Genomic DNA, 14,341 nt, shown 5'->3' with positions numbered 1-14,341 from the left:
AAAAGTGAAGCTCCAGGTACATGATAATATCCAGGACCAATCTGTAATCTGACGTATAAATGAGAAGTCGAGATAGAGTCTCAATATATTGAACACGTTATTTCCAGTAAAGAACCATGTTCTTTGCTGCTGTATGCTGGGTTGGGCACCAATGCATGATAAAAAGGTCAGAATTTGAGGCTAAAGCTTCACATTAACACAGAACAGCATAAGAAGTACAAAATAGAAATTTTGGGAAACTATACTTGATCACTAACATGGTTTCCGATAAAATGAAGAGTACCATTCTGCACAAAGTAAAGATAATCCATTTTTTTATCAACTAGCAACTGAACTCTCGGTGAAGTAGACTATTAAGCGGAAGAAGGTCTAGAAGAATTGATAAGGATTATCTATCAGCTTCCTATACCATTGCATCCCAAGAGGTTAGGAACCATGGAAAATTACATCACCAAGACTGTACGCATGGGCAGGCTGCTTTAATGACTTATACCTTCTGGGTTGAGCATATTTTCTTTGAAGCTCTTACTCAACCAGATAGCAGTTTCCCTCGGCGATACTTTGCCTGGGCCAAATGGCTTTAGCAAAACCCCGAGTTCTTCAATTCTCTCTTCTTGCAATAATCTTGCACTGAATTCGAGCAAACCTTCCAATGCTTCAGCTCGCTGTCGGTATGAAGACATTTTAAAGCGACCGCGCCGTTGGTCTGACGACGTCCTGCTTGATGCACCAGCTGTGGCATTTTGATCAGAATAGTCACTTCCTTCCTTATCCTTTCGAAGTTTAGGGCTTTGTAATCCTTGCCAATTCTTGAAGCTCAGTCCACCAGATTTATCAGGAACCTCAATGGTACATCTGTCTTTCATAATAGAATGGTCATGCTGCGGTGAACTGAAAGAACCTTGGGCAGAGGCTGATGAACTTCTACAGATAGGAAAGAAGGGTTCCTCATAAGAAGCTAAAGGGAAGTCAACCATCTTGTCAATTCGAGGGGCATGGACGGAAACATCTGGAGACCAGGTACCACTAAAGTTTCCAAGATGAGTATCGCTATGCTGCTTGTGAAGTTTGTGACCAACATTTTTGCCTGGCAATGGCAAAGAAGCTCGCCTAGTAGTAGAAACAGGTTTCTTAATCAAGGTTCTTGAAGCCGGAAGCTGTACACAGCATTTGGTCAGTGAAAGTATGTGCCAAGAGAAAAGCCTTAATAGTATCTCTACGATTTAGCTACTGAATAGCTTGGGATAGAGCATAAAGTAATTCCTTGATACAGTTTTTTTGAACTACCAACTAAAAAAGCTAGAGATTTAGTTTCCTCGTGTCATTTTTTGCTAAACTGCAATAAAAATTTAGTTGTTTGATAATTTACTTAGTAATATTTGTACCCACAAACAAAGAAACCTCAGACACAGAGAACTGTTCGCTAGAAAGTCTCAAATAGTTGTCATGGGACATCAATTACTCAAAATATGGATGCTAACTTTCTTATCAGAAAAAACTGGCAACTACTGAGATTGCATGGTCTCTGTACATAGAACACAGAACACTACTTTTCTCATAACCTCATGAAGTTCTGTAATTTCAGATACAAGTTCATTTCAGATGCATTTCCAAGAAGATCCAAAGTAGGAGGAGACTTGTTCTCAGACATCATTTGTGCATACTATCTACGTCGTATGGTTTATTTACTCCCTATATAAAGGTAGGACCTCCATCCATTCTGCTATCGTAGCATCTCTTAAGACAAATGGTAATGGAACTGCTACAACTATGGCATGATGCACTTTTTCATTGAGAAAACCAGTCAAAAATATTTAAGCTGTTGTAAATTATATCAGCAACTGTCAAATGTAAATAGAGATTGTAATCTGTTGAACAATACTGACTAAGAGGAACAAAAAAATTGCGAAAGATTTATTCTAAGTTTAATATTAGTAATATTGAAACCTGTTTGATGCACAATCAAATTTTACTAAGTATTTGTTTGAATTTGGTTTATTAGCTTGAGGTCGAACCCTTGTCCTTGACATTTAGAAGTGAAACTCTAATAGTTTAAGTCTGAGATAGTTACAGGGTAGTGTACGGAAACAAAGATAATCTACTCTACCCTAATACTCAGTAACTTATATTCCTAAGAAATTGACATCTTCGGAGAGGCAAAATGAATACGTTAAGGAAATGGCGAATTGATGTACATCTCAAACATTTTAATAATTTAAGAACTGGGAAAGAATGTGAATTGCAGATAGTTTTCTGTAACCTTACCTGTTCATGATTCTTCGGACACTCTGGTTTTCTTTTTGATGCAGGTGAAGATTTTGACTGTGCTGTTTTCTGGGCCTTTGGGATTTTTGAAATAACATTTTTTGTGAAGACAGTGGCTTCATGCGTGCTTCTAGTGGACAAGGGCTCCATTGCCTGGTGCAGGTTGAAAGGGATGCTACCAATTTCCCTACTGGAAGAATGATAATGTTGCTCAGCTTCAGATACACTAGGATTCAAAGTCCTGCTGTTTTCACATGATAATCTTCTCTCTCTATACCCTGGAAGTGGAACATTAATGGGCTCTGAAAATCTGATTTTCCTAGTGCTTCTTGTTTCTGTTTCAGCCCATTGACAGGGTAGACTGTTACGCCTGGGGGAGTTGAGCTTGAGATGAACATTAAGCACGTAGGGTTGAAGGTGGGGGTGCTTCAGAAGTTCTGCAGCCTGCCACAATTGTTATTAACATTGGTATGGTAAATTGAGTAAGACTGATAAGCAAAGCGAATAAAGTCAACAGAATGATATTTCTGGAAATTATGCACTAATATATCATTCTGTTAATCCCCTACTTGAAAAATGAAAAATTAGATTTGTTCGAGATACCACCAAAAGATGCTCACCAGGCAAGACATCTGTCAAATGTGTTTTCTGTTACAGCTATGGTTCATGTTTATGTCTTAGATGGGTATAATAGATAGCAAGACATCAAGCTCACTGTCAGAGTTGTGGCAAGGAATACAATCTAAGACAATCAAATATTATTTATCAACCAGAGTAATTCTCTTTTTCCTCTTGAAGGAACTTCTATATTATTTATCAAATACAATCTTCAGTTCACCAAACAGTGTTTCATGAGAGCACACGTTTGACTTAGAATGGTATTCAACTTCCATAGAACAAAAACTCACACAAATAAGAAACTACTTCTAAACTTCAAAATGATATGCAAATCCATTTTGGCAAACCATTGGGCAGCTATGCAAGTGACCACTATTCACCTGTCTTGCAAATTTATTTGCACTACCTAGAGTTAAATTAATGGGAAATAGAGAAAGATAAAATTTACAAGTAAAAGTTTTTCAGCTTTGTATGATGGAAAACTTGTCCACTTCATCCAAAAAGATAGCAGATATATAATTGAAGCAGACAGAATCAAAAAATATAAGTATTATGCAACCATTTTGAGCTCACAAGGAACTAGTCAGCAGACTGTAACAAAGAAAATTGCAATCTTTGTCATGAATCAATCTGTAATTGTTAATTCCAAGTCAGAGGATAGAGCTTACGCTAGGTCGAAGTTCTGGATTTTTCCGCAGTATGCTTCTCACCAGACCCCGACTGCGAGACAAGCAAAGTAATTATATGATCCAGTATCTGGAGCAAGTTAATAACATATAATGAAGAAATTTCTTCCAGGAAAATCCAAAAATTTCATGAATGTTCCCATCAAGATATAATAGCTTATCCAAGCAATGTCTTACAACCATATCACAACAATCAAGGATTTGTCCTTTAGTCTTAAGTAGTTTTTAGCAAAGAGATTTGATTTAATAGATTTTGGTAAGTAATCTATAGGAAGTATGGAGATCACACGTACAAAAAGCAAGAGAGCGAAGAAACTCACAATGCACCAGAATATTTAGTGGGTAGAGGTGCAACAATTGACTTGTTTATTCTGTTGATGAGAGCCTGCATATCCTGATCATAGAAGAACAAGAAAGCCCCATCTCAAAAGACTACCATCAGAAACCAACAGAGTAGATCTCAGTCAATTGAGGAAGTTAACAGTAACATATATTTAGTAACTGTTAATTAGCAAACAAAATTAAGTGGAGCTTCAAGGTTTATGTGTAAGAATACCACCAGTTAAATCTCTCCATCATATGCTGTTAATCGCTCAAATGAGACTTCGATATGTTTATAGCCAAATAAAAGCATACTGGTTTTATGATATCAAACAAGAGAAAAGGTATCCCTCCTAGCATCAGATCATCAACTGATTTCTTGCTCAGGAAATCCAGTAATCAAGCTTTTTAAAGGAAGTGCAATTTCAACCCTACAACGCTGCATAGGGTGTCTTGACAACATTGACCACTCATCTTAATACATCAACAGAAATACAACATATAAAACTAATGAGCCCGATACAAAAATTTTATGTCAAAAACCAAAAATCTATATCATGGGTCAAGATATAAAGATGACATCACAAGATTTTAACAAGCTATTGAGATGAATTATTTAGAAGCATTTAATTAAAAAAGTCAGTCCTCTTTGATAGCATAAGCTTTCTAGTAAAGTGTATCATCTAATATGGTGTCCTTTGTGCCTAGGGGTGGGACCTGTGCGTGAATGTTCAAAGTAGGACAGGCCAAAGGAGGGGCCCTCACTACATGAGACCGTATGTTGGTTGGCTGTAGGTAATATTTGGACCAATTTATATAATGGGGCTTCTTCTCCTACGTTGTAAATTTTTAGGGATGGACTAGGATCATGAGAAATAGTATCAAATTCAAGCCAAACAACAATCATTGAATTCTAATTGCCCTGTCATCTGTGGATAACAGAGAAATTCAAATGTTAGCGACTTCACAAAGAATATCACCTGCACATGGGGGAGAATTGGGAACTGATCTTCCAAATGAAGTAATCATTCAACAAATTAATTGGCTGTTCTAGCATGCATTAAGGGTTTCTTTGTCAAGTAATTATGCTCCATTAGCACTCGTGATTGATATGAATTGGCTATTTAATCCTCACTAGATTCAATTGCCACATATGCTTTACAAACAAATTCACCATAACCATGACTACTTAGGTTTTAGCAGCAACTTACAAATGCCTTGAATGCGGGTTTAAGTGCTGCCATTTCATATATGCAGCATCCTGGATAACATCATGTTACAGAAATGACCACATTTTAGATAAAATCCAAGATGTATCAAAAGTAATTAGGACCCACTTTCAAGCATAAGAAGCACAAGAATCTGTACCTCTGTGCATGTGTGAAATTTTGAGTGATTATGTACGAGAAAAACCTTTAACTTACCAAGGGACCATATGTCTGATTTAGAGCCATATGGAATATCAGAAAGTAGCTCAGGGCACATGTAACTGGGAGTTCCAACTATCTGAAAGAACAGAAACAACAGAACCAACCAATATGAAGATGGTCATACATATAAGAAAATTATTCATGCAACCATAGTACTTACAGAGGAAGCAAATTCATCTGAAGTCAACAATTTGGCAAGTCCAAAATCACCTGCAATCACCAAGCAGTTGAGCAACATCCTCGAAAAGACCAAAAATGAAAGTCTAAATACAGATAATCTGTTACCTAGACGAATATCTTGATCTTTTGTTAAAAATATATTAGAACACTGCAAAAAGTTTCATAAAATTATTATTGAACAAAGACCATATAAACATGAATAACTAAATCTACCAAGGAGACAGTGCAGTGCAACTGACTTTGACATCTCGATGAAGAATATGATTCATGTGTAAGTAGTCCAGGGCCATAAGTAGTTGAACAAGCCATACACATAGCTTCTGCAAACATTGAACCCAAATTAGAAGCTTACAGCTGACGATTTTAAGGACTATGACATAAAAGGGCATAAGTAACAAGCATGAATTAACAAATAAAGTACCTCCTCAGGAAAATGGACGCCGTTTGCCTTTTTTATGGCTTCAGCCCTGCAAAACCAAAAGCAGCAGAAGAAGTTAAAAATATATGTCTTCCCAATATTATTGGAAAGAATGTTCTTGTTTATGTCCATGTCCATGAGTATTGTGTTCCTTTATTTGCCTGTGCATGAGAATCCATGAGAAGAGGGGTTTTATCAGTCTGTCAATGCATAGATCTCTGATAAACCTCTAGTCTGAAGAAGAAAAATAGCTTACATGTCTCCACCTTCACAGTAACCTATGATAATGCAGACATAGCAACCCTGCATCAAAAGCAACACATAATTTTAATTCCAACTTTGAGTTCAGATATGCATGCGTGCTTACTGCAGGTGCCAATTGTAACCGTAAATCACCAGTTTTCTCATTTTCTTTTCTTTTCTTTTTATTTTTCGTGATCCTAAGTAGCATGACTATAGGTTGTTTGAGAGTAATTATCAGTGTCTTGAAGACAATCTAATTTTAGACAATGATTAAACAAAAAGTTTGGTAACAAACTCAGTTATGGCTATTCACCAGTGATGATCTAGCCATAGATCACTCTATTTATCTATCCTTCTAATTCTCCAGAATCCATACATTACATGAATTGCTATCAGGATATGGAAAAGAATAATTCTCATAAAAACACGTCTCATCTTTACCTTCTCCACCCACGAATCTTTGTACTCAACGATGAATGGATTTTTCATTTTGGATATAAGCTCCATCTATTGGAAAAATAAAACATTTTAGTAGATAATGTGACAATATTTGAAAGGCATCAATAATATATATGGGTGGGGGTGGGGATTTATCCCAACAATTAGCAAGTGAGCAATACAATATGGGCCACTGTTAAAAACCAGTAAATAGCGTAACTCATAAGGACAAGCTTATGAAGCATCATTCGATTCTTGATGATCATCTATTGTTTTCTCTTCAGTGTCAATTTCAATGATTATCGGTGCTCAAAACAATAAGCATCTTAAAGAAATTTTGGCAGTCAAATGCCCAAACAGCTGAAACTAGAGTACAACATTATCAAAGAACAAATAATATACAAGAAAATATTAATAATACTTGGAGGGGGGAGGGGGGGGGGGAACTAACCTCTTGATGTGCAGATCGGCGTGTCCTACTTGTTTGGCGAGCAAGACGAATCTTTTTTAACACATACCTTTATTTTAACACAAAAATCAACCAAATTATGTGAACACCAACCAGACTTAACCATGGACCAGAAACTCATACAATATTACTCCTGTTACAAGAACTACAAATAACAGGTAAGGATAAAAAACAAAGACAGTTAGCTTAATGCACCTACTTTTGTTTTTCATGCTTATGCCTCACAAGAAGTGCAGAGCCAAAGGCTCCCTTCCCGATCTGTTCCAGTACTTCATAGTTCTCCATCGACTATTAAACCAGACTTCCTTCTATGAATCAATCACAAGCCCACGGAGCCAAAATCTTTAGCCCTGTCACAATGCACATAAATAAATATGAAAAATTTAATTTGTTCTACTCATTCAAGAAATTAGGAATAAGAAAACAGAAAAGGTAAAGAGAAACACTTCAAAAACGTCCATACAAAGTAAATAGCACCAAATAAATGCACATTTGCACAGCAAATCATTCCATAACAGCACATATATATTCTGCAGCAGCTGCAGTACTAATGTGATGCACCACAATCACATTAAATAATTTAAAATTTAAAAATCGATGCATTTATCAACCAAAATTTGAACGTGATACCAATTAGAGGACCCTATAAGTAAACAAGCGGTTACAGAGACCATATAACAAAAACGTCAAACAAACTGAAAATCAGCAACAAAGATCCAGGCCCAGAAAGCAATGCGCGTCACATAATAAGCCTCGACATCAGCAAAATCAAATCTCAGAAATTTATAACTGATCAAGAAAGTAGAATGTGAAGTAAAATAGTAAAATGCAGCTAAAAAATAAGGTGCAAGTGAACACAAAAAAGAGAGAGGAAATAAGAAAGAAAGGTGTGGCAGTCAAATTCAACAGATTTATTCATTGATTTCATAGAAAAGAAGCTGTAAAAAAGAAAAGCTGAGAATAGAAAGAAAAAAGAGAAGAAATCAAGGAAGTTCATCTTAAGTGTAGTCCGGAGTGTACGAGATCACGAGAGCGAGAGTGCAAGGTAGTTGAGCAGCAAAACGACAGCGTTGCAATGTCGGGTGCAGTTGAGCATAAAGAAGCGCAGGAAAGGTGTTATTCCCCTTGCTCCTCCATTGCAGCTGTTCCACCAATGGTTAGCTCAGTCCCAACTACACATTTTAGAGAGAGAATATATCGACCGAAAAGTGGCAATCAACGAGAAAACTGCAAGCAGACAAAATGAAGAGAGAGAGAGAGAGAGAGAGAGATCTTTTAAGTGTGTTAGTAAACTCTCTACAAGAACAGCATTGATCAATTAAACTGGCAAAACTCAATCACTCTATATTAGTCACATAGCGACGAAGGATACTTCGAATTATACAGGATAGGACACGCCACTTGTGTGGATATTCTATCTTTTATCACATTTTTATATTATATATTAGTGTCATTTATATTAATATTTATATTAATAACATTATTGTACTAATTTTAATGAAGTTAAAAATATTTTTTAACTGATAAGAAAAATTAACTTATTCAATTTTTAAAATTTTCCATTAACGGATTAGTTTTCTTTACTTTTCTTTCGTTTTTTTTTTTAATATAATAGTAGTCAAAACACTGACTCAATTCCCATGTAAATAGAATAATATTTTTGTTAAACTAATAATTTATTATCAAAATGTAGTTGGGTAAAATAAATGGAGAGAATAAATGAATGACAGAAAATGCATATATGAAGAAAAGTATGGATGAGAGGAATAGTAATTTATAAGGGAGGGAGAAGTAGTTAATTCATAGTGCAAAGTGGAGAAACAAAATAAAGGCAAAATATCACTTTTTGTCCCACTAGATAGGACCCTTCTCACTTGCAGTCCCACGCTTTACGTGTTCAACACCTTTAGTCCCAAAATCCTATTTTTTTAACAGAAATAGTCATGTTCCATTAACAACTAACCAAAATGGCGTGTGAATTGTCACGTGCCGTTAGTCAACTGGCAGCTGGCGGAAAAAAATAAAGACCAGGCTTGTGTTCAATTTTTGGAGGGAAAAAAAGGCGCCAAAAAAATATTTTTTTGCTATTTATATATATAAATAACCCAAAAACACCATACAACATTTTCATCACTTAATCTTGAGAGCAATAGGCCAAAAGATGTCACAAACATCTCAAAATACTTCAAATATTGAATGCTATTGTAATGGTGAATTATGTGTAAAAGGATGTTCCAATATATTACTAGATGACCTTTTAGTAATGGGGAATTATGTGTAAAAGGACTAATGGATATGCCTTTTTTGCAAGTAATTATAGTTTATGTTGTGTTTAAATGTGTAAGCATAAATCTTGAAAGCAATAAAAATAAAAATAAAAACTAAAATTGTACAAAAGCACTAAATTGCAAAAAAACAGAAAATATATTGAAATTCACTGATTTTGATCATTCATGAAATGTGCTGTAAAGTGCAACTTTGCATGGTTAACATTTGTCAAATACTACCACTTTACAAACCCAAAATGTGCCAAAACATCCCCCAAAAGTCTTACAATGGTGAGGAGGATCTTGCAAATTAATGATGAGATTGGCACCACTCACACAGAACTAGGGGGGATTGTGCATGAGTTTGTATCCTATTATCCGAACCTCCTTGGAGGTAACAGACGTCAAATATTGGTGGACATTAGCTATCTGAGACCTTGGGCGAGGCATATTCTAACTGATGAGGAGGCGAGCCAATTATGTTTACCATTCTCACCGGAAGATGCGAGCCAGCGAGGGTATTCCAACTGGGATTTGCAGATGATCTACTATTCTTCTGCAGAGCTGATATGGACTCGGTTAGAGTCTTAAAAGTGGGACTGGACCGATTTGCGGAATGGTCGGGCCTCTGGGTGAATATTCAAAAGAGTCACATTATTATATCCCAGTCTGCACAAGAAAGGAAAGAACAATTCTATCTATCTTGGGCTTTTAGGAGGGACATCTCGCTATGAGGTACTTGGGCTTTCCTTTAATTTCATCTAGATTGACTATCTCTGACTCTCAGCCACTCCTATCTAAAATTGATGCCCGTATTGCTGGATGGGAGGGTATATCGTTATCATATGTTGGGCAGGTACAAATCATTAAATCTGTACTTTCAGCATTGAGCGTTTATTGGGCTTCTGCATTCATACTACCGAAAGCAATTATTAAGGAAGTTGAGAAACGCCTTAGAACGTTCCTATGGTAAGGCATCTCTATGACGGGATATGCCAAAGTTGCATGGAAGGATGTCTGCAAACTAGTTGGGGAAGGGGGGCAAGATATTGGTATTTTCAACCGAGCCCTAATGACTAAGAAGTTGTGTGATGTCATTAGATGTGATCGAATGTTTATCTGGGTTGAGTGGCTACAGCTCGGAAGACTACAAAATAATTCCATTTGGACAGTCGACGAGAAGGGAGGGTTGGAGAAAGCTGCTTCGTCAACGCAACTTTATCCAACCAATGGTGGAGTTTCGTATTAGAGATGGGAGGACCTTCTACCTTTGGAAGGATCCATGGCACCACCTTGGCCCCCTAATTTCTCGATTTCCACGAGGACCGAACTTCCTTGGGCTTGATGAGTCCAACGACGGACAAACCATGGCTCACACACATTGGAGGGTGTATTCTTTGTGATGAGGATGCAGTCGAGACACACTCTCACTTATTCTTCCGATGCCGCTTCAGCAGACGATGCCTTGCAGTCATACGGAAAATTATTCGATTCCCTTGGCCCAATCGAACATGGGCAACAAATGTGGAATGGGCAGTGAGGAAATGGAGAGGGAAGCATATCATCAATGTTGCATCAGAACGTTACTTGGGTCATTCGTTTACCATTTATGGCGTGAAAGAAACTCGAGATGGTTCCAACACATTGAGCATCTGCCTAATGTATTGGCTTCTTTTATTATTGGCGATGTTAGACAGACGATTTCGAGTATTAATCTTCCCAGTTCCATTAGTATATGTGCCCTTGGCCTATCGAGGGATCACCCAATTGACTGTTGTACTGTACTATTATTTAATTAATGAAACTTACCTTTACCAAAAAAAAAAAGTCTTACAATACCTTGCAACATTTTGTTCCTTAAAACATCACACAATATTAGAAGTATTTTGAGATGTTTGTGACATCTTTTAGCCTATTGCTCTCAAGATTAAGTGATGAAAAAAAGATAAAAATATTGTGTGATTTTTGTGGGTTATTTATATATATAAATAGCAAAAAAATATTTTTTTGGCGCTTTTTTTTCACTCCAAAAACTAAATACAAGCATGGTCTTCTGTTCTTTCAGCTAGCTGCCAGTTAACTAACGGCCATTTCCATTAGTTGTTAATGGAACAGGACTATTTCTATTTAAAAATAGAGTTTTAGTACTAAAGGTGTTGAACACTTAAAGCGTGGGACTGCAAGTGAGAAGGGCCCTATCTAGTGGGGACCAAAAGTGATATTTTTCCCCAGTTGCAAGTCACTTGCCGTTTCCGTTAGTGTTAACGGAATAGGACCATTTCTGTTAAAAAAAAGGATTTTGGGACTAAATATGTTGAACACGTAAAGCATCGGACTGAAAGTGAGAAGGGCCCTATCTAGTGGGACCAAAAATGATATTTTGCCTAAAATAAATAAATAAACTTTTTTGTAAAATTAAAAATGAGAGAAGAAAGAACTTTAACACACCAAAACCACTCTTTTCAATTATATATAAAATAAATATTTATTTTAAAATATAAAAAAAAATATTCATCATATGCATGTAAAAACACGTGCCATAATAACTATTACTATTATAAAAAAAAAAGGTTCTATAAACACAAAATGGTGATTTGGCATCGTTGTGGCCAATTTTTCATGATCTTAAAAGTGTACTTTGATAAGGTAGCAAACTTATTCAAATTTTGTATTAACTTAACTACTCTAATTAATATATTTATATATTTTTAATTCTTATTTATAATATATTCTAAAAGATGAATGATTATTTATTATATGCATGTAGAAACGATACGCCATAATAGTTAATAATTTAAAAATAAAATCATATACAATACATATATAAATGACATCAGTATTTGATACAAAAATACATAATGGAAGATCCTTGACGAGTTATTTACACACAAACATAGAAATAAATTAATTACTCAAAATAATAATAGATAGAAAAAAAATCAAATAGTTGTACGAGAATGGATAAATAGCATAGACAGTTGCGGATTAAAGACAATGGGGGAGAAAATGAAGAAAAAGGTAAGAGCTTCAAAAAAAGATTAATTAAAAAAAATATCTGGTAATTATTGTCAGAGACTCAGACAAAAAGCGTGTCTAATCAAATATACATCGTACATATTTTTTTATTTTTTTATTTTTGAAGTATATATCGTACATATGATAATAACATTTATCAGATAATTAATTAAATTACTTACTTAAGATATTCTATAAGCATATGCGTCTTATAAAATGTTTTTTTTTCCAACTATTTGGTCTTATTATAAAAATAAATTTTTGAAGTATTTGGATAAAATAAAATTATGAAACTTATAAGATGTTAGTATTTATAAAGTGTTTGCCAACACTTTAGAAAAACGCTTTTCAACTTCTGACTCCAAAAAAATAATTTTATAGTATTTGAGATACCAACTTCTACTTTTAAAACGGCTAAAAAAAGTATTTCGAAACCAAAAGTTAGAAGCACTTTGGGGGTGCTTTTAGCTGCTTTGACTTTTGGAGAAATAAATTCAATTTTATTTTTTAATACTTTATCCTAATCATAATAATTTTAATTCAACTTTACAGCTTTTAAATTATTTTTAAAATTAAATTATTAAAGTTGATATTGGAGTTTTCAAATAATTTGAATAATTAAACAATAATCAAATTTACATTTTCACATATGTAATCTTTTAAAATTTTTATATCTTATTTGTCATATCATCTAATTATTTTTTTCGTTAATATATTATTACTTAATTAATAAATAACATATTTTTTTTACAATCATGCAAGTCTAATTATTGTGTATGAATCAATCTATATATTATTTAGTGGGAGTATTATTAAATTAAATATATTATTTAATATCTTTAAAAAAATGAATATGAAACATACTAATTGAAATAAATATTTGTGGAAAAATAATTATTATTGACAAACAAGAAATAAAATAATAAGCAAAAAGTGATATCTTTTTAACGCAAAGGGACAAACAGTCTTTAATTAATTAAATTTATTTTAGAAGTGAATTTTTATCCAAACACTATCCAATTTCATTTTTTTTACTTTTCACTTTTTTTATAAATACTACCCATTTTTTATACTACTACAACTTTGAATTGTTTTAACAAAAATTACTTCTCTAAATGAGAAGTGTGTGCAACATTCCCTTACTAATGACAATTCTGTAATTCATATTATCCAATCTGAAGAAATTTGTCAAAAAATTTTAAAGATAAGTTGGAGCTTTTTACTTTTTCTTTGGGTGTACGTATAAGCCATTAATATTTATTTTCGAATTTTTATAAGCTTGTCATCTAAATAAATTACCAAACACATTTTTAATTTCTTTTAAACTTTCGAATGTTTTATAAGTTATTTTTAAAATCTTATAAACTCGGACAAACACACTCTAAACCAGACCTACATCAAACAATTTTCTGTCTCACTTATCTGCTTGTATACTAGAAGGAAATTTACTGTTGCCTTCATTTAAATATCATGGCTAAAAGCCGTATTACATGGTTATTTATACATACGTACCATAGTAAAAAAGAACAGTGTAAGAACCTCGAGCTATCATAAATATTTTAGCTATAGCACAAAAAATTACGGTCAACATGTAAGAAAGTAGATCGGCCTGGGAGCATGGCGGAAGAGCAGTAAGGCTTAAAATAAAAGCAATTAAACGCGTTCAGGGAGTATACCCTTGAATATTTTCGGGGTATCAGTGTATAAAAAATGCAGTAATGAAAGAAATATGTTGGCTATGGAGAAAAAGAACGAGATGATAATATTTAAAAAGACATTACCCTTGTCGTTTTCTTTAATTGGCTACATACGTATCCAATCTCGAAGGTCCATGCATACTAGGCCTCAACGTAGAAACCCTTTAAAGTTGTCCACACCTCGGCAATGTGGAATTTGTCATCGTGCTAAGCAAAGAAACAATCTGGGAAGAAGGATTGAAAAACTACACTATTCCATAGTGTGTTTTTCGATCTACATAGTTCTTGACTAGG

At 34.4% G+C, this 14,341-nt stretch overlaps 1 protein-coding gene across 1 annotated transcript; it reads right to left on the bottom strand.

Annotated features, from left to right (window-relative positions):
- Nucleotides 1-245: 245 nt before the first annotated feature.
- On the bottom strand, nucleotides 246-8,390 carry LOC105172220 (serine/threonine-protein kinase Nek3). Its single transcript, XM_020697521.2, has 15 exons — nucleotides 8,089-8,390; nucleotides 7,268-7,418; nucleotides 7,051-7,117; nucleotides 6,603-6,668; nucleotides 6,175-6,221; nucleotides 5,922-5,967; nucleotides 5,740-5,820; nucleotides 5,606-5,648; nucleotides 5,481-5,530; nucleotides 5,315-5,396; nucleotides 5,102-5,151; nucleotides 3,890-3,963; nucleotides 3,552-3,603; nucleotides 2,266-2,709; nucleotides 246-1,157 (listed from the first exon to the last, which is right to left on the bottom strand). The coding sequence occupies exons 2-15, from the start codon at nucleotides 7,351-7,353 to the stop codon at nucleotides 480-482; spliced, it is 1,866 nt and encodes a 621-aa protein (XP_020553180.1). The 5' UTR covers nucleotides 7,354-7,418; nucleotides 8,089-8,390; the 3' UTR covers nucleotides 246-479.
- Nucleotides 8,391-14,341: the final 5,951 nt, after the last annotated feature.

This window comes from Sesamum indicum, linkage group LG10 (assembly GCF_026168435.1).
Source record: "Sesamum indicum cultivar Baizhima isolate 11 linkage group LG10, ASM2616843v1, whole genome shotgun sequence".
Taxonomy (NCBI): Eukaryota; Viridiplantae; Streptophyta; class Magnoliopsida; order Lamiales; family Pedaliaceae; genus Sesamum; species Sesamum indicum.
The sequence above is the reverse complement of the archived record's forward strand: the minus strand, read 5'-3'. Positions and strand labels throughout refer to the sequence as shown.